The following is a 25,394-nucleotide window of genomic DNA, read 5'->3' as shown; positions in this document are numbered from 1 at the left end:
AGTTGATTGGCTCTTGGATTGCTCATCGGGCAGGGAAATTAAAACAGGAAAACTTACTTTAACTTTTCTCCCCAGACATAAACATTTTTAATATTAAGTACTTGATGCTCAGAATTCAATTTTTACCTTAAATACCGGGTATAAGAAATAATAATAATTTGTCGCATCACGACATCGAGTCGAAATGATCAAGAAATAGTTCCACATGATGTTTCAAAAACTTAATATACTCCTGCTCATTTGTGTAAATAAAGAATAAATACTTTTGAGAGATGAAAATATCCTAACGTCCAATCAATAATATCGAGTCAATTCAAAATTTACAGGAAGTTTGTAAAAACCAACTTTGAAGGAAATTCATATCTCATTGGGAAATTGGGTGCCGGCACTGTCATCTGTTCGCCGAGTCTCCACCAATGGCAGAATAGCTTACAACGTCCTCAGACCGTGCGCATTAGTACAAAAATCTCTGACCACCCCTTCACAGTAGTGAAACACCCTACTCTACCACTGGATTAAGTGCTGTTTGTGAAGGAAAGTGGTATAAGGAAACCAACAAAGGCACTAAGCTCAGGGGATATGGTTAGTGTAATTCATATATATCTCACCTTATAACTCTTCTTGTTCTCATTTACCGTACTGATAAAATTTATGTAGGTCTTTATGAGTGTTTTGTGCTACCTCCGGCAATGAACGTTACCGGCAGCCGCCATTTTATCAAACCTTATAAATTGTGCTAAATGTAAACATGCATTTTGCTAATTCTTAAGTTTGTTAAACGACCTCCGCCATTCAGTGCTTCGTCATCATACATGTGAAGTAGTGGTGTGTGGAATACTTGGAATAATTGTGGTTATCTTTTGTACTTCCGAAGGTTGAATAGCATCCGGTACGGTTAAATCAGTGCTTGCGGTAAAAGTCATGTAACCCCCCAAGTTGGGAGTACGCATGCAATGAAGCGTTATTCGAAGAAGTGGTGTTAGAAGTTAAGTGGGGTGTTTTATTCATCAAGAAAATTAAGTTCGTTGTGGGAGTTTGAAAATAGTTATTATGAGTGTATGATAATCTTCGTGATCTAGCCTCTAGTACGGCGACATAAGTTAGGTTTATTCAGAGTAAGAAATGTCAACGTATTGCTATCTGTTCTACTATGTGAAGTCCTCGTCAGGTGACTCCGCGAAGTTGAGTAGGGGTGGGGCAGGCAGGATATGACGTCATATTAGTTTTCATCCATGGAGTTTTTCAAAAATTGAGATCTCTGTGAACCCGAATTTTAGCGCAGGAAGTAAATTGTATTGTATGTATAAGTCTTTCAAGGTTTTCATTGAATTTCTTGCGTTGACTTCGGAGAGAACTCTGCCCAAATATCCTGGTAGCCGCCTGAAAACATGAATAACGTACTCTTGTTACTAAGGTTTTCTAATTATCTCACGATGTTTATTTTTCTGCCCTGGTGGAAAGGAAGGTTTCATAGTCGAAAGAATCATTTTTGCCTGAATGTCCAATGATCGCAAGTCATTTCGGGTTGCATGAGGTTTGGATTGGGCGTTCTGTTTCAGTTGACGTGCCTGAAAATTAATAGCCTATTAACTGTCAAAGCGAGTTTCCGTAGTATGCAATGTGTTTAAGAGTTTGCTTTTCATGCTTAAATTTTGAGGAAAAGAAGGATCAACAGCCGCCTTTAATTTCGCGCATTCAATCCGAGTTTTTGACTAATGGGATGCTCAGGATCAATACGGCGTCCAATACCGTCATCCCTATTCAGTAACGTTGATGTGTATTGCTTGAGATATTCGCGATTTGTAATTTATTTTTTAGTTTGTAAAGACTAAGGTATTTGGTTCCTTGAATGGTTGTATAGGGACACCGTTTTAGTGGGGAGTGGACTGTACCAAAATAGCATTAGGTGGTCTTCTCCAACCCGCGTCACTTTCCCCGTCCCACGGAATACGCTAAAAGCGCTCCCGTCTAGAATGACTGCCCGCATTGCCTATATGGCGGACTTGTCCACGGCGTCATCCCAGAATCGAAATTTATGAAATGGAACTCCATATGACTGGAGTATTCTGAAGTACATGCTTCGCGATGAAATTGTGTTGAGGGGTATCTATCACGAGCGGTGAAATGAGTCTATGTATTCAGTTTCGCCGTTGAAATCGCTTCCTTTTATGGCTCATCAACCTAGTAACGCCCAGCTCCTAAAATGGCAAATGCAGTTGTAAATGCGTCGGTTCATGGTTTTCTGTGCTGTGTTAGCAAAGCTTTACGGCGATTAATTGCTAATTTCGAATCTAATTTAATATAATTTTGAGCCGCAGAAGAAATGAATGCACTGTGTGTCATAGATTATCTTGTCAAATTTCGGTTGATTTTCCTTGCAGCTGGCAGCAAATGTCTGGAAGACTCGTTTTATATGATGAAGTTTGGATGTGTCCTACTTGAGGATAAAACCGCTTCTTTATTAAGTTGCTTCAGGACGCTTTGAGCTATGCCGGTAACTGGCAAAACTTGCATGCATTGTTGTTTGTTGGTTTACGTGCTCGGCTGTATCCCCCCTGTGAATTTTTATTGAGGTAGCTGTGTGCAAATATAACAGACGTCAATTTTACCGGAAGACCCGAAGTCCCCCTTTTTTATTTTTTTGGCTGCAGAATGGAGCGTTTAGAGTAAACCAGAAAATTATTCTCCGATCTTGCATTTGTCAATTTGATTGCAGTTTGTTGAATTTAACGGGGCATGCGTGACAGTGAGGTATGCAGTTTCGAATATAATAAGGGTTGTTGACTTCGAGGTAGGTTGTCGCGCATGCTCCGAGAGAGTGAGATTCAACCAACCCCCCTCATAACGCTATCGTCGGAGGACTAGGGGAGGGGGTGGTGAGTGAGCGTATTTCAATGAGCCGGCAGTGTGTGTTAGGAGTGAAAGTGACTTGGGGGTTTTCTCACTCCTTTGACTATATTTGGTAATGTCTTGTCTGCCATAATGCGGTGTCAAGGTGGTCGTAAAAACCTGTGGCAATTTTATTAACGAAAGTAGAATTCTACTCGTATGCATCAGAGTTCGACTCGCAAATTTCATATAATCCCAGTAAGGTCAATACATATTGTTTTCCTAAGTAGTTAATTTGTTCTAGGACTTATTTATAAATATTTATAATTTCTCCACTGAACCATTGTAATCTTTGTCGCTTTTTTTTACATACTCCGATAAAAGGAGGAAATTTTCTTTATATTACGAGCTGATGAATCGTTGATAACAATATCCTCCATAAGGTGATCACCCGAAGTCACGCAACCCAAAGTATAGGCTCCATTTGAAATCCGCCTGTTGGTATTACTCAAGCGTGCCACACCTCTTATAAACAAAAAATGAACTCTTAGACGTAAGTTCATGCAGTTCAGAGAGCTGATTGGAATTTTTTCTTTGGGAAAAGTAAACCTGTGAGCCTGCTAGAGGATGTTATGTCCCGATTCAGTGTTCCCCTTGGCAGTTATCCAATGAATAGTGTGTGGGCTTTGGGGGTTTAAAATGACTCTGGTAATAGTGAAGATATAAGAGCTCTGGCGTCGCTTCCTATCTATTAGATTCTATTTATTCATTCGTGCCTGTGAAACTGAATACCTGAACTGCCTTCTAAATTTTACGATCGCCTTAGATATTGCGAAAAGGCCGGAACCGACGTCCAAACGGCGTGAAAATGCTAGTTTTGATTATTGGTGTAAAACTTTAACCATTTTAATATAACAGCCGTGAATTAATTGAAAACCCTTGGTTAATTTAATAAAATTGTACATTTTGGGCGTGAAGTCTTTTGACAGGACATTACCTATAATATGTCCGTGCGGTGAACAATTAATCTACATAGTTTAGTAGCTCAAACTCTGCCTGGCAAGCCATGCATAGTTTTTCAGTAATAACTAGCTGTAGTCTGTGACACATCTGCAAATGTTTTGTTCACATCTTGGTTGGCCGCCCTTAGGTGTTGCATACGAATTGATTGTCCGCGTTTTTCATTCTTCTGACTTTGCCCTTGAGGACCTGTGCTAATACAATTAGAGCTTCGTCTTCAACATCCTTGTCGCAATTTTTTACTGTACCGTTGTGAGAAAACGTCTATACTGCCCTCATGGGATTCTCAAGTTGCCTTCTATTAGTTTCCAGGAATGATTTTCAAATTCGGGTAGTACGAAGGTGGACTTCACGATTTATGACCGCTAAATTCCGGTCTGGATTTATAAAATTTTTGTTTAATCGATAATACTCATTCAGGAACATCAACACGGTACAATTTTCTAATAATTTCTGTGCTTACCCTTCCTTTGTTCATTTTACCTTATTTACGTGGAACTTTCCGGTCGAACGCTGTTCAGGCGACATGCACCACGAAATACGTCGAAGATACGCACGCATATGCTTAAAAAACCATTTTGGTTGGAGGAAATCACCGAAACAACTGTACTAAAGTTGATTTCGCGTATTCGGTTGAAATATAATCATTTGTTAACCATATTTCTCTTGGTCTATTCTCTCCAAATAAATGCTATTTTAATTTGAACATTTTCCCCTGCGAGCCATAATTATGGGGCTGCCCAACACAGAGGTTAATTGGCGGTATACTATGTTTATTGGGGGATTTATTTAAATGCTGCTCGAATGTTTTCTGGTTGCTGAAAATATTCTGAAATTTATTGCTTATTCGCACCATATCGACATCAGCGGGAACGGGCCAGCAATTGCCGAGGAAAAATTAAATTTGAAAGTTGCTATGTCCTTAAAATTATTTTTTCGGGTTTTACACCGTAGAAAGAGTTCTTTTTTAAATTCATTATACATTATAATGCTCATGTGTTTAATTTCCCAAAATTGGAACCTGCTGCTACTGATACTTAATTGACCCTTGTTAATTTAGTATTTGTAGCGGCAATAGTACACATTAAGGTTTCTGCCTTAATGCATGGGGCGTTCATTTTCTCGTAGATTTTGAGGTACGTGATGTGGTTATCCCATGGCTAAAATATCCCAATGGATACGAGGCAAGACATGTTTCTTGAAGCTGAAGTTGAGGTGCGCATTCAAAGTTGGCCAAAACTTGAAGAAAGGGAACCTGCTGCTACTGATACTTAATTGACCCTTGTTAATTTAGTATTTGTAGCGGCAATAGTACACATTAAGGTTTCTGCCTTAATGCATGGGGCGTTCATTTTCTCGTAGATTTTGAGGTACGTGATGTGGTTATCCCATGGCTAAAATATCCCAATGGATACGAGGCAAGACATGTTTCTTGAAGCTGAAGTTGAGGTGCGCATTCAAAGTTGGCCAAAACTTGAAGAAAGATGACCTCATTAAATCAAGCCATGGCGGGCGTCGGTTTTCGTGCCCTAGAAGGAATTCTCACTGGGGGGATGGAGAGTGAATAGCGCCTTCCATCTCCACGTGGCTACCGCCCAATTTCTCACCTCCCGCAGTGAATTTTAGGCTCATATCTCTTATAATTGTTGGTTTATATCTAATCAGGTAACAGTTCCCCAGGGGCGCAATTTGTATTTTCTATGATATAAATCATGGTCTGGCCTTTTTAGGGTCTGAAATAGTAACGTAACTACGACATTAGGCATTTTTTACGAGTACTCTGTGGTTTTTCTTCGATTGGCCGTAAAACATTTCCCTTAGTGGCATGTGATCTTTTAACCTGGATTATTGTCTTCCTTATTACATAATACCTGCATTATTAAAATCGTTACCACTGTTAAAAACTAAGATCACACTTCTTCGTTTTAATCACATATTCACATCACGTTGTACATAGGAAATCGTATTTTCGAAAATGCGATATTCTCGTAGAGGAACTTATTAATACATCAAATTGTCGCGGTGTGGATAATTCCGAGTTTCATACTCTTAGCACTTCGGCTCGGTCGCCCATTCTCTAAACTGAAGAGATGGGACTTCGTTAATGCAGTTAATGTTTTAAAGGAATTCCTATTTTAAGGAGGACATTTCTCATCATTTTTCTACTCTTACGGAACCCCCCGAATGGCAAGTTCTTTTATAACCTAAAATGTGGTGATCGTAGATAGCAAAAGAGCAGCAGTACTGGAAGATGGGCGATCTTGAATATTTTTTTAATCTTTTTTAGTGTTTTTCTTGAGTCACCATTGCGTTATCGCTCTGCGTCCAAAGTTACCACGGTGAATGTTGACCGCATCCTTGTTGCTCAAATGCCCCACAATTTCCTTCCGTGAACCTCCTATAGGGCAAGGAGTGCGTTTATTGGCCACTTTCTTATGATGCTTATGCTTCTCCATAAATGGACTCGCCCTTAGTTAGCTAGTTTAACCTTTAAGTTACCTTGTACGAGATTCGTCGAGTAAATGTTCATAACTGAACTTTTAATTTTTTAAAATTGAGGATAGCGACATCAAGATACTCGAGGCAGTTTTTAAGAGCCCATGTCCCAACTAGGGAGTTCCTCCCGTGTTTAATGTGAGGGAATAGTTATGGGACTTCGCAAACCGTATTTGCAATTTCTTAGCAGCCTAAAGACTGCTTTCAGTCGCTCATAATTCAGAGGCTGTTCCGGTGAATTTAGGAGTAAATGAACCGCGCCCGCACTGGCCTCCGGAAGCTGGTAACATTCGTCACTAGTGGAAGTTCCGTTATCGATATTCCTGATAGGCGTTCGGACATGACGCATACATGACCTCCACTCGTTGCCTTTCTACCGTTTGCCGGTGCATGCCAGCGGAACGCAAGAATGTTCACATTTTTTTCTCATTAGCGCAATTGTAAGCGAAATTATTTCTATCGGACAGCTTTAGGGGTGTTAAACCTTTCGTGTTAATGTGGCGGAGTTAGAAATGCCGAACACAAGATTTCAATTCTCTCTAGCTTTGTGAGTTTAATGTAGAATTTATTCCTTGCGTTCATTTTTTAATTTTCATCGTTCTTATTACGGTATGATCCGTTCGATATGTTTCTATGCCTAATGCCTGTATTTTCCTCTTGGACTGTGTAAATCCTAGTTGTATACGCTACACGATTCTTTGGTTGCGAGGGAAGTTAAATTAGTATCATTGAAATAATTCGCAAGACATTTTTTGGGTGTTATTGAACCTTAAAATTTTGAGTTGCCATTTTTTCCGCTTCACAGCCTGAGATGACTTTGCGACGTGTACGCGTAAAAGTAGAACGTCTTAATTTTATCTGTCTTAATTTTAATTGTGACCCAGTATCTTGTTCACAATAGGTCCTGACTCGAGCTTTCGAGCGTACAATTAACTCGTCGTCTTTATTTTCAGTTTACTGCGAGATTTTATTGCAGGGGAATGTATTTCTCCCCCAGATGCAATTGCCATGTCACAGCCTTGTGTTCCCTCACAGCTTTATTCTTAAACTATGTCCAAATGAATTTTTATGTTGTGATGTAATCCAGTAGGTTCTACCGCAGTCAAGTCTTAACGCATCTAAGTTAAATTAATCGCCGTTATCTTGCTTAGAGGTGATAATATTAGATTTTGTCACAGAGTAGTCGTCAAGAACGTGGAGTCTGAACATGTCGCAAGAGAATGCAGTTATGTGATGCTTTGTCTCCTGTAGCCTTTGCTACAGTGTTCTATCAGTTGCGTTGCCCAACCAATCAGTAATTTTCGGACATAATTGGCATTGAATGCAACCCAACATCCGTGAGTAGGATGTTGGGTTGTTTTTTGGGAGATACAGGAGAATTTTTTGGTAGCTCGTGTCAATCCAAAACCTACGTTAACCGGTAGATTACCTAAAATAATGCCTTTTAGACATTGAGAGTTGACGGGTCACCCTACTGAGAGCTGCTACCGCAGTGGTCAGCGTAACATTTATGCGAGGTTACTTCTCTTTTCGTAAAGCTTAGAAAAAGCGACAGTACTTATTCCCCGTAATATCAGACTTAGTAAGGATTCACGTGGCCCTGCAAGAAGTGAGCGCTGGTATTTACATTTTTCAGCAGTTAATTTTCTCGATTAAAGTTATATATTGGGGCTGATCTAGATCCCAGAAATTGGTCACAGCCATGAATATTTTAGATGGTAACTCCGCTCAACTTTTGATGATTTCGAAGTTGTCTCCTACTCTAGTCCCCATGTAAAAATAATTGTGTGGTATGAGTTAAGAATGAAGTATAATTCCCAAACCAAAAACCGAAACTTAGTAAAAGTGACTTTAAATTTCCTATTCTAACGGAAATGATCATTGGTCTGTATGTCAAGTATTGTGATACGTAGCCTAGAGAACAAATTGAACAGCCTGTGATGTAAAACGAGGTATGTAATGCTTAGGGCGTTGGGAAATTCTGAAGTAATTCTTTAAAATGGGTAATGAAGTGAGAGTTAAAAGAAATAAGATTCGCTTATGTTAAACGTAGTAAATGTATTCGACATAATACGTAGCAACTGTAAACATCGTGGTATGGTAAAATGCATTGAAACCGGAAAACCAAATTCACTCAGCGGCTTTGTTCCGTCTTTTTCTGGGGAAGGTTGATTTATATGAAGATTTGGATGTATTTTCTTAATTGATTGCCGCGAAACGGGACACCGCCATCGAAGGAAAAAGCTGCGGGTGTAAATCGGTAACATATCCCGACCGGGGGGGGGGGGGGCGGGGGGCGAATAGGGATGATCTCAGGACGAGTTCTGCGCGAGGTTCGTTGGCGTGGTAACGGAGGTTTTCGACGGGGTATCACGACTAAGTCAACCACCCTAACAGCCGGTACGGGCATGGAGAGAGACCCCTCATAACATGTCGGTAACCCTGGGATGGGATGTGGGTGGAATGGAAGCAGCCAGGCGACGTTCTTTTATGTACGTGAGCATCCTGTTCCGTGGGTTGCGAGGTCAGCCCCGTCATGCAATCGCAAGTTCGTACTCTTTCGTTCATTCGGGTAGCCTACTGCACTATCAATTCGTCACCATTAATTACTTGATAATTTGAAAAAATCATTCTCGTAATTACAGGTTTGCAGTTTTTCAATGCATTTCATTTCCCTGGCCTGTTACAATTGATTATTTGGCCTATTTATCATCGATGGGATTCTCTGGGCTTCATGAATTATACAGATCCGTACGAATATTCAAAATACGTTCACTTAATTAGTATTTTAAGCTATTTAGCCTTTCACAAAAATTTCAGGATATTTAGTTCATTTAATGTGGGTATCCTCTTGTGAAATCTTTAGTGAAACTCTTGAATTTACCCTAATGAATGCTACCAAACCCAATTTCGATTGAGTCGTGGAATGTTCCTCCACCTAATGCATGTAACAAAGATTTTTATCATTTTATCCATTAGGATAGTTTTCAAGGTTTGCTGCATGCAGGGCATTCTGTGACTTTCTCTTGTCCCATGCCATGGTGCTTCAGCTTGGGAGATGTTAGAGCCACAATCTGCTCCACTTGCAGAAAATCTCAAGAATTCAATCCAGTAACAATGAACCTTATAATTCCAAGATTCCAAACATCTCTCTTTGTAGGGTTAATCGTATCTTGTTATTTTAGGCCATTGGAAGTTGAGATCATTTAGGTAAAGTGAAAAGCCCTCTTCACAGATGCAAAAGTAAATATAATATTACCAAAATTGTCATTTTATATGCTGTTAAATCTGTAATGCTTCACTCCTACAGCAAGGGGTACTATTATCGGATTGAATTCACCCTGGAATTTAGGGACCACATTGTATGTTTGCATTATGAATCAACTATGATGCAACAGAGGGATTCATTTAAGTCTTGGTGGATTGCTTGAAAAATGATTGAAAGAAATTTAAATGATTGATTAGTGGTTGAAATGATATTTCAAGTATTGCATTGTGTAATGCCTGGAGACCTGACTGAAATTGACCTTGTGTTGCCTGAGGCGTGTACCTTGTATTGATTTATTTTGAACACCCATGGAATATGTGAGAAATCCTCATCATTGGCATTGGACTAGTATTCTCAAGTAATCCTAATTTTTCATCCTAATTACCTTCTCTGTAACTTTTCACAATTAAGGCATGACATTTTTGAAATGATTTGCATTCCCTGTTCCTCAAACTATAGGGTGCGGCAACATAATTTCCTTTTTTGAAAGCGTTTTGCATTTGCAAAGAGAAATTTCTGTTGCCACACCCTGTATTTGTCTCTTTAAGGGATTGAGGTAAAAAAGTTGTTTGCTAAATTTTTAGTTGAAATCCTTGTTATTACTCAATTTAATCCCCAAATTTTCATTAATAGATAAATGGTCTTCTCAGTATCTTGAATACTTGATAAATTTGTTTGCTGAATGTGTTGCAATTGAGCCTAGTTATATTTAAGCCATCATTTTCTCACTTCAGTATTAATAATTCAAATTGGAATCAACTGCTCATCTGATTTTTATAGGAGTGCAGGCTTAGTCATATTACAGTTAATTGAGTTATACTTGCAGATTGTGGATCCATAGATAATCAGAATGATGTCTTAATTGGCATAATTCTATCAAAGTCATTTCCTCATTTTTGGTTTCTTGTAAATTGCATATTCCATTATTTATTTGCCTGACTAAAAATTAGTGTACTTGCTCCTTGGATTCCTCAAGAGTTCTTTGTTGATCATGATATTTTAGAATCAACTTCATTTAATATTAGTCACATTGGATAAAGATGAAGTTTAGGCTCTTAATAGTTTTTTTAAATGTGCCACTTATTTGTCCATTTGACTGGTTTTCAAAGTTAATAGTGACCTATTTTTGACTATGACTTGTTACCTCACTAAACCTGTTTTTTTATGAGTCTTCATTCAAAGTGCTACTGCCTTGGCATTCAAGGCAGTGGTACTACCTTGTATGGTATAGCCATGAGGGAATGGAATGATTCATTCGAGAAATTGAAAGGTTATTATTTTAGGGATTCGCATGTTGAGTCTAAGTGTTCTGATCAAGTTCAATGACCAGTGTAAGTACAAATTGTCAATGAAATTTTGAATTTTTGACCCGATGAATTGTTTATTTCACATAACCTCCCTGATTGGAATGAAAAATATTTATTGTGTGTGTTATGGAGTTTTATGTTATGTGAAATGTCTCTCTCTTGACTGCATTGTCTCCCTACAAAAGTACCATGCATTGACCTTCAGATCAAGGTTTTGTTACCCATTTGAGTCATGCTGAATTAATCCACCCTGTGTGCATCCATTACCAGTGTTCCTTGGTGGAAAAGAAAGTTTTGGGGAGCAAAAAAGTGAAACAATTCAGATCTATACACACAAATTGACAATGTATATTGCGAGTTACTGATGTAATCCTTTCTTTCCTCAGGCTTCGGGAGTAACAGTGTCTGATGTGTGCAAGACCACATATGAAGAGATAAAGAAGGACAAGAAGCATCGATATGTGATATTCTTCATTAGGGATGAGAAACAGATTGATGTTGAAGTTATAGGTGAGGTTCTGGTTTCAGAATTTTTATTGAGAAGGCAACCATTTGGTGATTGATAGTGGTGTGTGAGATGAGTGGCTGATGCAAATGAAATGTTCATTAATCTGGAGGTTATTTCCTGATTTTTCAAGTTTGGATTTAATATAATGTACTACTTCTGCTACATTAGTATATGCTGGGAAAAGTAAATAATGATTTTAGGTATCATGCACACGCTCAAACATTGTCATTAACATTTTATGGTCTGAAACAGGGCTGTAATGCAAATAAGACTTCTGCCACGTGCTATATGCTGTAATTGTAAGGTTTTAATGCTCATTACTCAGTTCAAAATGTCACTAACTGTGTATTAACCTTCAAATCCGGGTAGAGATAGAAAGAGAGAAAGAAACCACTGACTGACTGGAAACACTTCAGTTTAGTACAAATATTGTTGTTTTAAGCTGAAAGGGAAATATGTAGCCAAACTCTAATGCAAGCTTTTATTTGTTATAACATAGTGAGCCATTCTGGCTTCATAATGATGAATTTTGTATTTGGTATTTATCTATAAATATTTTAGAAGAGCAATCTTCATTCCATTCCAAGAAATTTATTGCCTTACATTTTGTAATTTACTGGCTTCCACTTGGGATAGTTTCTGTATAGTTGTCAGTATAACTATATTTTATTGGCTTTTAAAGATAGTTTACTGTATGAATTTGAAAATAACTGTGTTCAGCTAAGATAGTGCTAATACTTCTTTTTGCATGTCAAGACACAGAGGGAAGGATTTTAGATCAGCGAGAATGACTGATCAAAATTAGTTGACCAAGATCCCTTTTGCATGTTTGTCCACCTAATTTTAGCTCTCTGCAGTTAGTATATTCTTTCCTAGAGTTATCCTTAATAATAAATAATGAAATAAAATAATTTTTTATGATAAAGGTAAGTGGTTAACAGTTAAAGAATGAAAATTGAAAAATGAATTCATCTGAATGCTATTCATTTGCTTTTTTAGTTTCTTTGAAACATCTAGTATTAAATTCAGTACTATAATGGGAACAACATACAAAAATCGATCGATCGAAAAACTGTTTAAGGTCCTGTAGGAGTAGCTTGCTGGTTGAGGAGCTAAGCCTAGAAACATTTTAGGTTTAAAATAAATTGCTAGGATTAATTTCTAGAAGTGCAATGCCGCATGACCTATGACTTTAAAAACTTGTTGTTGTAACTAATGGGGCTAACAATGGTGTATTGTCTTCAATGGTTTTGTTATCTAATTAATATAGTTGACTTGTTTCAAACAAATTTGGTGTTTGAACAAACAAACAATGGCTGTTTCATTATATTGATAATTCCAAGGTGAAGAGGTGATGTGCATAAAAGACCTATATGAAAATCAATGTCAAACAAGTCAATGTGACTTTTGCTTACTCAGGATGCTGGTTACTTAATGGTCAAGACTAATAATCCCTTAACTTGAGTGTTATAATCATTGAAACGAATTTTTGAATTGCATTTATTTTTTGGTTACAAGATATTCCTGGGAAATTACTCGAAACCCAGGGAAAGGGAATGTTCAATTAATGCATGAATTTCACACCTAGGAAGCCTTGGTAATAGTAGAGCTCCATTCCCACATATCAAACAACCTTAAGAGTTTGTTATTGTGATTGTACTGTGGTATTACAATGGACTGTGAAGAATGGTATCCTTTGTAATAGGTGATTCATTTGTTAATCTACAAAACAGACTTATGCGTTCATAGACAAGCTCTATTTCAATTCATGGAAAATCTTATCCTTTGATCTTGTGTGAGACTTCATTTTCTGTTGCCATGATGATCCTCCTCCTAATCTCTTTAAATCAAGGCATCTTTCAGAAATAAATTTCCTTGAGTTACTTGATGCACTCAAATGCAGCCAACAAATGTATTTTCAAGGAAATATTGATAGCTTTTTGTGTAAAAATAGTGCCGTTTGCAAAACGGCATTCTCTGAACTTTTTATGCACTTTATATGCAATAATAATATTCTAATTAAATCAAGGCTAGCCTCGATTTGATTAGAAAATGCAAAATGCTTTTAGGATGAAGTGGGGCCAATGTTTAACTTGCAACAAAATTTTTAAGGTGTAAGATTAATACCATTTTCAGTGAAATAACTTAAAAGTAGGCGATGAAGTGCTTTTAGCTCACCATGGTATAGTATTTAGTAGGTTAAAAGTGATTGAAGTTTATTTCATTTTAAATCTGGTATTACCAGACTGGGGTTAGATTTGTATTAATTAAATGTTCTTCTAATAAATAAAGTCCAGTTGAATATGATTTTTACATAACTCTCTTGCTTGTAACTTACCAGAAGCCATGGTTATATGGTGGAGTTGAAGAGAGAATTGACAATTAAGTGAAGAATTGTATCCAATAATCTTGAGATTGATGAGTGGTGATGATGTTTTTATTATGTTTCCAGCTGTGAACTAAGGCTGATAATAGTATTAAAATATTAATAAAAGATTCAGTTTTGCAAATCTTAGTTTTTCATGAGTGTGATCTGTGGACATAATAAACCTTTAATCCACTTAAGTGTAATTGTGACCAAGTGACTCACCAAGACTTGACCAAGGCAAAAATGTTGTATGTGCCACCTCAGGTAGACAGCATTGCCAACCTAAAAAGCTTCTATTTTGTAGCTTTCGTATAATGTGACAAGTTATCCATTTCTTTCAAGTCAAGCATCTGCTTAATATCTTACACATGTTGCCTTGCAATTTTTATCACATTTCATTACTAATTGTATTTTCGTTTGTTTGAAAATGTTTTCTAATGATTTGTAAGATTTTGAATACAGTTTAGGTAGCGGAGCATTAGTTTAGAAAAAGTAGTTAGCTGTAAATATTGCACATCGTTAATTTCTTTATCATTTTCATAACTTTTTCATTAAATGGCATACATGATTATTTTAGGAAATAGTATGTATTTCAGTAGCGATGGGCAAATCAATAATAGGCTTGTGTTCATAAAGTCATTTATATTTGTTTTATAACTGTTTTTGTTAGTTTATTAATATGATTTTAGCCTATTCAATGTACATAGCCGGTTGTATTATCATTTTTACCTATCTCCATATTCGGTTGATGCTTTGGACCCTGGATTATGATCCAACGCTCATATCTAGAGATAACACAGGTATCTTATCATTCTTCGCAGTTTTATTCTCAGACTTTTTTAGTCTCAGTGAAATGAATGTTCCCAGATTAAATGTGAAACAACTTATAAACTTTCTAGAGGAGTTTTTATCTGAAAATTTTTTTTATCTTGCTGCCACTCACAATTACATGAATTGAAGAAGTATTAAACAGTAAGACTAATTTATTGTCTTGTTTTGCTTTTAATCCAAATTCCTCATGATAACATTCCTGGGTGTATAGGGTAAAAAATATGGCACTGCAGTGATCATATAAAAAATCTTTTCTATTGAATGTTTAAGAAATTCACCTTAGAATCATTTAGTCCATTTATTGCATTGCAAAGTTAAAAATTGCTCAACCATCTTTATGAACATGAATTTATTTGTCTACGTAAATTGAAATTAATTTAAATAAGTGCGTATGAACTACAGTTTTAGTTGATTTTACATTTTCAAGTGAAAAACGTAGTCTTGTAACCATAATGGTGTTATGTAATATGTCTGGCTATCTCATCTCCCAGGGTTTGGAAGTGTAGAAGGCTATAGATTGTGGGCGTTGGTTTCTTGGAATTGTGGAAGGTTGTTTTGAAACCTTCAATAATCTCTATTATAAAATGGAATCCAGTGTGTGAGGTTATGACTTGAAATGGAGGTGTAATTTTTCATGTGCATTTAATTATTATTGTTTTTAATTTTTTGCAACTATGGGTGTTTCCAGTGCTGTGTTTGGTACATGGTTTGTTGCATATCACACTCAATCCTTGGAAATACCTGTCAGATGTCAGTTTTCTCATATCTATGTTGCTATATACTTCAGATTTAAAGGCAAAAATTTTCTTAACTTGTCCAACTTATAGACTGGAAGTCTGGAGTAGTAGGTCAGGTTAAAATTTTCTTGTATGAAATCAGTATGCGATTAATAAAATGCCCCAAGCCAAAAATGTAAAGCTAAGTCCTTATTTCCCTTTAGAAAAGCAATAATTTTACAATTAAGATCATTTTTTTTATTTTTTAGGTAAGGAGGGATAAATTTTTTATGGTATTGTTTTTTTCTGTACCTCTGAAATTATTATCTATCACCCCCAAGAATGAATAGAGATAATCGCATGCATTAGAAACATATCTTTGGAGCCTAAAGACTAGTAGGCATTGGCTACTGTTAAACTTGTTAAATAAATTGGAATTTGTTTCGTAATGGTGGTGTAGTTAATAACTTAATTAATAGTTGTACTATAAAACAAACAGGCAAACAAATCCTCTGTTAAGGCAAAGGATTAATTTTGTTTTCTCGGATAAAATTATTTGTTAGATTTGTTGAAGGCCTTTGATGAACTCATACTTGAGACACTTTAGTTAGTAAATGAGTGTTATCTTCTTGGCCTACAATGAGTCTTTAAAAACATTTAAATCAAGCAAGGATATCTTGTCATCATTTTTTTAACTTTTTAGACCTACAAAGATGTCTTAAAGAATGTTGTTGAATGTGAAAGTATAATTAAAATATTGTCCTCAAATAAAATCTATCATACGACAGTAGCAGAGTTCTAACGCAAGATGATTCTCTCTTGAACAGGAGACCGAAATGCATCCTATGACCAGTTCTTAGAAGACCTCCAAAAAGGTGGTACTGGTGAATGTCGATATGGCCTTTTTGACTTTGAGTACACTCACCAGTGTCAAGGAACATCTGAGGTGAGATACATGGACAAAATTTGGAAAAACCAAAGTACATCATGACATGAAAAATTACTGTATTTGACAGGCAGATAAGATGCACTTTTTCTAAATAATGGCTTTTTTAATCATCCTCGAAGTCTTTAATCCTAGGACAAAGCCTACCACAGGCTGAATCCCCAAAACTCAGTACTGCAACCTAATTTTGCCTTGGATAGTCAATAATAATTAGCGCTAGCTTTAAATATTATTAACTATTTGAGTGATGTCATTATTGTAAATATTATTGCCATTGGATAGAAATTAACAGTAAATAGACAATTGAGTAAAGAAAAGTGTCGCATGGACTGTGGGAACTATTTTTTCTGAATGTGCACTACTGAAATGGAGATGTCTTATATGCCATCAAATATGGTTAGTGGCAAATGTCTAAACATACTTAATTGTGACTTAATTCTTTTAATGTGGCGGTCTGTTTTAGCATTAGTTAACTTTTATTGATGGTTTGTAGTGCTAAATGTGAAATATAGTGTTATTTTATAATACTATAGTCTGTTGAGGGTAATTCTCTACACAAAAAACTTACGTTAATCTAGATTAAAGTGGTGTATGTTGATTTGTGAGAATTTTAGAGTTCAGTACTGTGGTCAAATTAACTTAAAAATTAAATATGGCGTAAATGACTTACCTAATACATCAGTTAAATTTGTTTCTACTAGTTTCAAACTTGGCATTTTGTCTCATATTTGACTTCATGATAACCATCTGTTATCACGCCATTCCCTCCCCTGAATATTTGTCTCAAAACAAAGTTTCCCAAGGTGTGGGGTAGTAGCCTTCAACAATTCTGTCTTTATTTTCTTGTTCTATCTCTATCAAATTTTGAGTTCCCTTGTAGATTATAATCATTACCCTCAATTCTCACCAATTATCCCCAACCAACCCTGATGAAAAAACTTAATCATCTGATATTGAACATATATGAAACTACCTTGACTAGCATGTGTGTTTAGAATAAGGGAGCATTTAATTATCAATTAAGATGTTTTTGGGATTGCTGCATTGTAAAACACCTTGATTGTATCCTTTGTTTTAAAGATTTTTGTTGGATGTATCAAAATGAGAATGCCTAAGCTATAGTAATGACCATTCTTGAGTAAAATTCTATCCTGGTTGGGGGCTATGTTCTAATGCTGTATATGATTGTGTAAACAAAATACACAGCTTCGATTTGTATTCTGTATCAACGAAGTCAAGTCTTTAAAACTGGTAAATTTGTAGACTCTTACTCCATGGGCACCAAGTTGGCACTAAGCTAATATGTATAGTTTAATTTCCTGTCATGACTCCCTCCTGGTGAAAGCTGTCTCATTGTGATGTATTAAAAAAATGCTGTATGAACTCCATCAATGCCTAATTTGTCAAACTATTTTGCTCAACCAACCACTGCATGGCATTACCATTATTTTGGAATTTGGCAGAATAAAGGAAGTAGAAAGAGTAAGGGCTTTGGAAGGGAGAGGATAAGCCCTGCCTGGAAGCTATCATGTCTCTTAAGTAATTGGTTGAAACAAATATTTGTTGGTCTGAAAACACTATTAATATGAATAATAGCCATTAGAAGCTTATGAAATATTTATGTATCTCGATGCAAATGACATTTATGAAAAAATCCATGTATTCTTCTGATGTTAATAATTGAAAGGTAAGTATCTAATGTCATTGATACAGATTTTTTTCTTGGGATTTCTTGTAGTAACACAATTTTCCGTGCGATTCAAGTGGGGAAGGATGAGTTAATTGTCTCTTGTTTTTATCACTTGCACTATCATTTCCAAAAGTGTATAAGCAATCATTGGCAGTAGTGTGTTGGTCTTGGGCCTTCCAGCCATTGAATTTCAATATGATGAATTTTCTATGTGTGACCAGAAATAAAGGAGCTTACATCAGTATCATTGATTGACTTCCACAGTTATTTTTAAGTCTTACCACCTCAAGTTTTCAGTGGTGCCCTAGATGCTAATCTTCGTTAATTATTGCTGTTGAATTTGAAACAGGCTTCTAAGAAGCAGAAACTGTTCTTGATGTCCTGGTGCCCAGATACTGCCAAAGTTAAGAAGAAGATGCTTTACTCATCCAGCTTTGACGCCTTGAAGAAGTCCTTGGTTGGTGTTCAGAAATATATCCAGGTAATTACATTTTGCTTCCTTATGTTCCAGAAGATGAATAGTATATTTTTGGTTGCAGTGTAAAACAGACAAACATATGTTAGTGAATGAGCTTTCTTAATTGATATCTTTCTGAGAAACATTTGCTGTTCAAACATTTGTTTTACTTTTCATTATTTCAGTCTGGGAGTACCACCTTTTCAGTTCTGTTTATTGAAAGAACATTTTCTAGTGCAGGGTGACCACTCATTTAGGAAAAAGTCTGGAATTAAACCAGTTCTTCAAATATACAGAAAAAAATGGAGGAAAGAGCCATTTTTTGTCTGGAACATTATTTCAAGGATATGTAATGGGGGTGGGAATTATGGTCCTTTTTGATGTGAAGACAGGTCATATTTTCTGTGGACTATGGTGTGTCCAGGCCCAAGAAAAACCTGTAACTAATAGTAGAACCAATTTCCATAGTATGAATGGTTAGGGATAAAAGTGATGATCTAATTCATAAAGAATATATCATCCGATTTCAGATACTTGCGGTGAAAAAATTAGGAGAAAGGTATATTTTTTGGAAAGTCAGGAATGAGAATGTGGAGAATGAGTGACCACAATGCTGTGGCAAATTTTAAATTGCAATTTTCTTTGCTTTTGTTTGCTCTATCTGTCAGCAATTGCAATCAAGTATTATCTTTCATTCATGATGGCCTCCTAAACAAAATTTCCCGATGTCTTATCTTTAAATCACCACAGTATCAAAAGATAACTGCTAAATTAAGTAACTATACCAGGGCAAATATACATTTAAGGTAAAGTGCTTGACTGTAATAAAACATTCCTGGATATGCCCTTTCAAAATGGATGTGTATTGTATGTAGGCAAATACAGGATATATGGTAGTTTTTCATAGCAATTTGGTGATGCTGAGATGACCTTTGAGATCAGCTATATGTGAAGTATTTATTGCCTTATGTTTCTAGTTAGTAGCAAGCATCTGCAGAAATGAGCCACAAAATATCCAGTGTGTGAGCTGACATGAAAATTCAACCCATGGCTTTTTCAATGATGTACATTTGTCACCATGAAAGTTTTATGATCAATGGAGTGTTGATGCGTCGATGCAAAAGTGTTTGAATTAATTCATGTCACTCTTTCAACAGGCTACAGACTTGTCAGAAGCATCTCAAGAGGCAGTGGAAGAAAAGCTGAGGGCAACTGATCGACAGTAATCAGAGAGAGAGGCTTATAATAAAATTAACATTAAATAAATAAAAAAGCCAAAAAAATCCTGCTTCAGCCTTGATGCATCATAGTGTGTGTGTCATCTACTTGTCTAAGTTGGAATGGTGAGGAGCTGGGTGGGGGACTTGACGGACGAACAAACTCCACAGCATTCTCTCTCATACTCTATATTATCCCTCTCTCTCTCTCTTATACTCCACTGTGAAGAGGTGAAGCTGTGCGACGACTCATTAAAGGAAAAAGAAAGCCATTCTTCCTTGGCTTTGTCTCCCACCCCTGAATGCACCCCTGTTCGACTGGGAAGTGAATCGTGTTTTTCAGAAGTCTGATCATAGATGGCTATAATTGTTCAGGAGTTGAATTTTTTTGATTCTTGTGTCATAATGTAAATGAGAGGCGGAATTTTTTTGCATTATTAATGATTGGATGGGATGCTCTGGTAAAATCATTTTAAAAAAATGTTTGTTCATCCTGATGTGAAAATTTTTGTATTTTGTTCTGTAGAAGTATTGTCACAGGCTGGATATGTATTAAATTCATTTCTATGAAAGTATCTGAATTCTTCATGATGTTATTATATATTCATTTATGTTTAAGCTCCTTTCATGAGTAATGCATCACTATTGTTTTTTTTTGATCATACAGCCCAAGGTATTGGAATTAGCTAGTTCCATACTCATCTAATTCTTGCCCCTACATAATTTACGCACAAGTCATTAGTTGTCATTTATAATGAATATATATCCTGCTTGTTCAATAAAACTTTTTCATCGGGAGTGTTATGTGATCGCATATTTAACTACGTACATATTTCTTAAATTATAGATGCATTGAGTTCCTGTATGTAGTCATCTTATTGCTTTTGGAAATGATTATGTGGCCCTAGTTTATTTTAAATTCAGTGCTTAAATCCATTTATTACGATCTTAACAAACTTTTAATATTTTATTAATTACTGCTGACCGTCAAAGAACCTTGAAAGAATGCTACAACAAACTTGAGTGGGTACATGAAATAATTAACAATTTATAGTGCATTTATCTACCAAATAAATGAAGGTGCCCATTTAAAATGATCAATCACATTTGCTCGCTTTTAAATTCAATTACTTCTACTTTGTAATTTTGTTGGCAAAGTTTTCACAGTGTATTTACATCTCATCATAATCAACAAATGCTTGGAGCAAAGCGTTCAAAATTTCTTGAATAAGACATTTAATTGTATTCAAATGACTCATAACTTGTGTTACCCAGCTCATTATTTTTCACAATTTTTAATAAACAGTAGTGAATATATACATGCTGTTTTTAATTTGACTTGTAGCACTGTTATGGCATAATCCCATTTTTCAAACTCTTCAATATGAATTGCTTGTGGAAGGGTTATTCTTGAAGGTCTAAATGAACTTAACACAAAAGGAGAATTTAGCAAGACATTTTTCAAAGGTTTTACTTCAAATATTTTTAATAGTTGGAATTGTTTTAGTAAAGATGAATTGTATTTTCTCGAACCAGCTAGTCAGGTAGCCTGTTGTGGATAGACTTCATCTGAAGGATTTTAGCTGTTAATATCTGATACAATGAATTTATGTATCCCAATTAATGACATTGCTGCCGAAAGGGGAAAATAAGAACCTTAGAAATGGCACCACTTTACAATAATGATAAAACATTTTGTATATTTGCTCCTAATAATCAAATAGTAAATTCTAGCCAGTTGACAGCAAATATTTACATAGAAAAAGAAATATCAAATGTGATTGCATTACTTCAGCATGCATTATGCTTAAAAATGGTCAAATTTGTGGTACATGGGAGGTTGAGATGGTGAAGTAGCTTATGTACTGGCTTCCCACTGAGAGTGCCTGGGTTCAAATCCTGGGGATGACTAATATTTTTCAGTGGTATCCCTATCCTTTGTGGCGGTGAGTGAGTACCTCATCCTTTGGATGGGATGTTGAACTTACGGGCCCCTCGGTGCCTTTCATTAAGAGCAGACTAATGCTGATGCCAAGGTCTCTCTCCACCCTTCCTCCTTTCCCATCCATCCCTAATGGTGCAAATAACCTTAGCTTTTGGTTGCCTCCCCTAAAAACTAGTACTAAATGTGATGCATACTGCTATAATATATGATCATCAATGTCTGGGGGTTTTTTTATGACTAATGGAGCTCTTAACGTGGTGAATATATTTTTCTCTGAATAAAAATTAGTATTTATATTGAAGCTATCCCTCCTCAATCATAAGGGTGCACAAGTGTCTTTCATGTGGGTCCCATGGCACATGGGAATTGCTTGAAATGAGAACGAATAATGTCAATAAAACTGCAAATCAACTTGAAAAATATTTAATGCAACCAAGACTTAACTGCAGTCCAGCATCATCAGGACATGGTGATGCACCATAGTAAAACCTGGGTTGCATTTAAGTTTATTTTTCATGTGGATTTACTAAGTTTACTTTTGACATTATTCATCTAGGACCAATGTTATGCTTGAAACAGTTAATCAGGGAATCAAGATGGTGCAGGGCCTAACGTACTGGCTTCCCACCCAGAGGGCCCGGGTTCAAATCCGGGTGGTGTTGAATATGTTTCCTGAGGTATCTCGATCCCTACTTGAGGTGCTTTGTGGAGGGCACTTTGAGTGAGTATGCCGTCCGTCGGATGGGACGTTAAGCTGCGGACCCCTTGGTGCCTTTCGTAAAGAGTAGGCTAATGCCGACGCCGGGTTTCTCTCCACCCTTCATCCTTTCCTGTCCATCCCCTTTGGTGCAAATGACCTCGGCTCGCCTCCCCTAAATACTACTACAGTTAAACAAAATGAAAAGGCTGATTCAGTAGCTAAGAAGGCCTTGAATATTACTAACCTAGTATCTTCAATGGTCCTGGCTGAGGATCTGAAAGTGGCATTAAGGAGTATTCGCAAAGCAGTAAAGTTACCAATGACCCTAATCAGGAACAGCTTTGCATTGTGAAACCCATGACTTAAGTGTGGTCACCTCTCAGTTGGACTCCCAGGTCATCACCGTCATGCAGTTGAGAATAGAGCCCTGTGATCTGGTACACAATCTTCACTGAAGATAAAACCACCTTTTGAAGATTGCAATCCCCCAAATGACCATATATCGTGTACTGATGTTATGTGAGAAATATCGGACAGTGCAGAGTAGGCTAAACATCAATAGAGGCCTTGTTTCTGTGCTATGTGATAACCCAACGTCTTAGCCAAGCAATAGTCTATTTAAAGGAATTTGATCTACAGCTCTTATGGAAGTAATGCCGTGCTAAAACCATTTCTTGCAGAGTTAATTAGTATTACACTTGCATTGGTATGGTTTCAAATATTTCTTATGAACATACTATTTGTGAGAGGCATTATATGACCTCAGTAGTCGACACACCCAGGTAAATCACTGCTCCTACGACTTTCTAAAAATATTAACTTCCTACTTCTTTTCTCTCCATTTTATGCGGGAGACATGTTTCCACGTGTAATTTTATATTAGTGCTGTTTTCATAGATGTTGTGAGGCATCTTCACTCTGCAAATAATATTGTTTCCAAATTTTTATCTTAAATTTCTAACTATTCACATTAGGAGTGTGGTAAGCAGGTTTTTCTTAGTAGATGAAGATTTAGCTCTCAGATGTGGTTGGTAGCAGTTATAGAACTGAAACTAACAGGAAAGAGGGAATACTAAAGTCAACCATGTCAAAAATAATAAAAATGCACTGAAAAATTAGCGAATACCTTAGAGCATTGCAGTCCAGAGGGTAGAAATCATTCCCCCTGACTGGAATTTGAACCTGGATGTCTGGCCGAGTGCTTTAGCCAGTTCCGCTATTGAGGCATCCCCTTACACCCCAAGATTTGGTTTGATTTGTGTCTGAGAAATTCAAGATCAGAACAAGACATCTACATATGGCAAAGCAAGGCTTTGTATGTGGAGGAGCTGATCACCTGATTAGATCAGGCCCAAAGATCCCTAATGGTCCGACTTTAGGGAATAGCTTATTTATGGTTTATGTGGCCTTCATTTGAACATGTATTTTCCCCGCCACACGCCCTTGCGGGGTATTATGTAGATGTATTTCAAATTATGTACAGCATGGTTATTATTATTGAGTTATTCGACTTGAGGAATATAACTGTAAATGTGTTTTGGAGGGCCTGGAATATTTCCTGACGCAAGAGTTTGGATAATTTCTATCTTGCCGCAATTACTTCAGGTTTTTTCAGCTAAGGAAATTTTTAAATGGTGATGAAGTCAGCATTTTATTTTGTTAATTACTGCTTACTCCTTTGAAATTGAGCTGCATGTTGATTGGAAAAAATGGAGACTATATTATAAGGTTTTATGATTTTTTTTTAGTTGTTCAAATCACATAGTGAGTAAATTAGGTAGGCTCAGTTGTTTATTTAAATAACTTGGCATTAATAAGAATCACAAATAAAGTGGCTGATACAATCATCAACAAGAGAATGGGGAGCAGGGCCAGTGATTACTTGGTGGCCGATGAATTTGCTTCAGAATGGGGGAATGCACACATGATGCATAGTAGTTATAAAATCATTAATGGGAGGAAAAGAGTAAAATCAGGTACTATTTGCATGTCTTGCAGATTTCAAGAAGGCATTTAGGAGAGTGAATTGGATAGAATTAATGAGTGTTTTGCAGAAAAGGAGTAGATTGGAGAGATAGGAGACAAATCCAAAACCTGTACATGTCTCAGATTGCCTAGGTGCAAGTGGTGGATGGGAAGTATTAGAGATAGGGATGAGATGGTTGTCCATTATCACTTGTTCTACCTGCATGAAGAGTAAAGGAGATATTGAAAAAACGATAGATAGAAATGAAAGTCAGGGAAATTCATAAAATCAGGACGATGCAGTACAGTTTTAGGATGAGAATAAATTTAACAAAACAAAGATTATGCAGTTTTCAAGAAAGAGAAAGGCTAAGTTGAATATTAAAATAGGAGAGCAAAACCTGGAGCAGTCTTACCTTCCTTGGAAGTGTTTTGGAACAAGATGAAAACTTTATTTTGTGATAATCATTAGTTTTCTATTTAATGTCATGATGTTTGATTGAGTGGACTCCAGGACTGCATCAGTGGTAGCCTTTCAAGTTGAAATATTGTGAACCTACAGCAATATTGGTAGTAACATGAGACAATGCATTGTAATTCTGCTTTGGCCTAAAATGTCATCGGCTGAGGCGTATGTATTGCTACTAGAGGTTTTGTAGAGTCATTTCATGTATCATAGTTATAAGATGGTGTAAAATTGTTTAAAGAGGGTAAAATTTCAAACGGAGGGTGGAACCAAAGCTCTAGTTGCTGTTCTTATGGAAGTGAAAATGATCACCGCCGCTGCTACTTTTGTGAGAGAAGATAGTTGAATTGCATTAAGAGCAATGTCAGAGGTATTGAAAATTTCACTGGGTGCTCCCAACACATGGGTAACAGAAAAATCACACGAGACGTTTGTGCAGGGCAAAACCCACCATAAAATGGCAATTATCTCGTAAAAATCAATGTGAAGTATGTTCCTTATACTCTATATGGTCTAGATGTAGTCCTATGTGACTTTTTCCTACACCCCAATGGGGAGAAACAACTTCAACCAAAGTGTTCTTAGTTATCAGCAGGCATTGGCAAACTGTAGCATGCAAAAGCTGCCACAATACTGGAGTCAAATCAATGAAACTTGTCTCATAT

General features: G+C 36.5%; 1 protein-coding gene across 2 annotated transcripts; it reads left to right on the top strand.

The window, feature by feature from the left end:
• The first annotated feature begins 450 nt into the window (after nucleotides 1-450).
• Nucleotides 451-20,228, top strand: tsr (Cofilin/actin-depolymerizing factor homolog tsr). Of its 2 annotated transcripts, XM_071593528.1 has the most exons (6): nucleotides 471-582; nucleotides 2,382-2,494; nucleotides 11,307-11,430; nucleotides 16,171-16,289; nucleotides 18,329-18,460; nucleotides 19,594-20,228. In XM_071593528.1, the coding sequence occupies exons 2-6, from the start codon at nucleotides 2,489-2,491 to the stop codon at nucleotides 19,660-19,662; spliced, it is 450 nt and encodes a 149-aa protein (XP_071449629.1). In that variant the 5' UTR covers nucleotides 471-582; nucleotides 2,382-2,488; the 3' UTR covers nucleotides 19,663-20,228. The 2 variants fall into 2 exon arrangements, with proteins under 2 accessions (XP_071449631.1, XP_071449629.1); XM_071593530.1 differs by lacking the exon at nucleotides 2,382-2,494 and having other exon boundaries at nucleotides 451-582.
• The last annotated feature ends 5,166 nt before the right edge of the window (nucleotides 20,229-25,394 follow it).

Source organism: Hetaerina americana, unplaced genomic scaffold (genome assembly GCF_022747635.1).
Source record: "Hetaerina americana unplaced genomic scaffold, ioHetAmer1.1.p SCAF_6, whole genome shotgun sequence".
NCBI lineage: Eukaryota > Metazoa > Arthropoda > Insecta > Odonata > Calopterygidae > Hetaerina > Hetaerina americana.
Note: the sequence above shows the minus strand (reverse complement) of the source record. Positions and strands in the feature narration are given on the sequence as shown.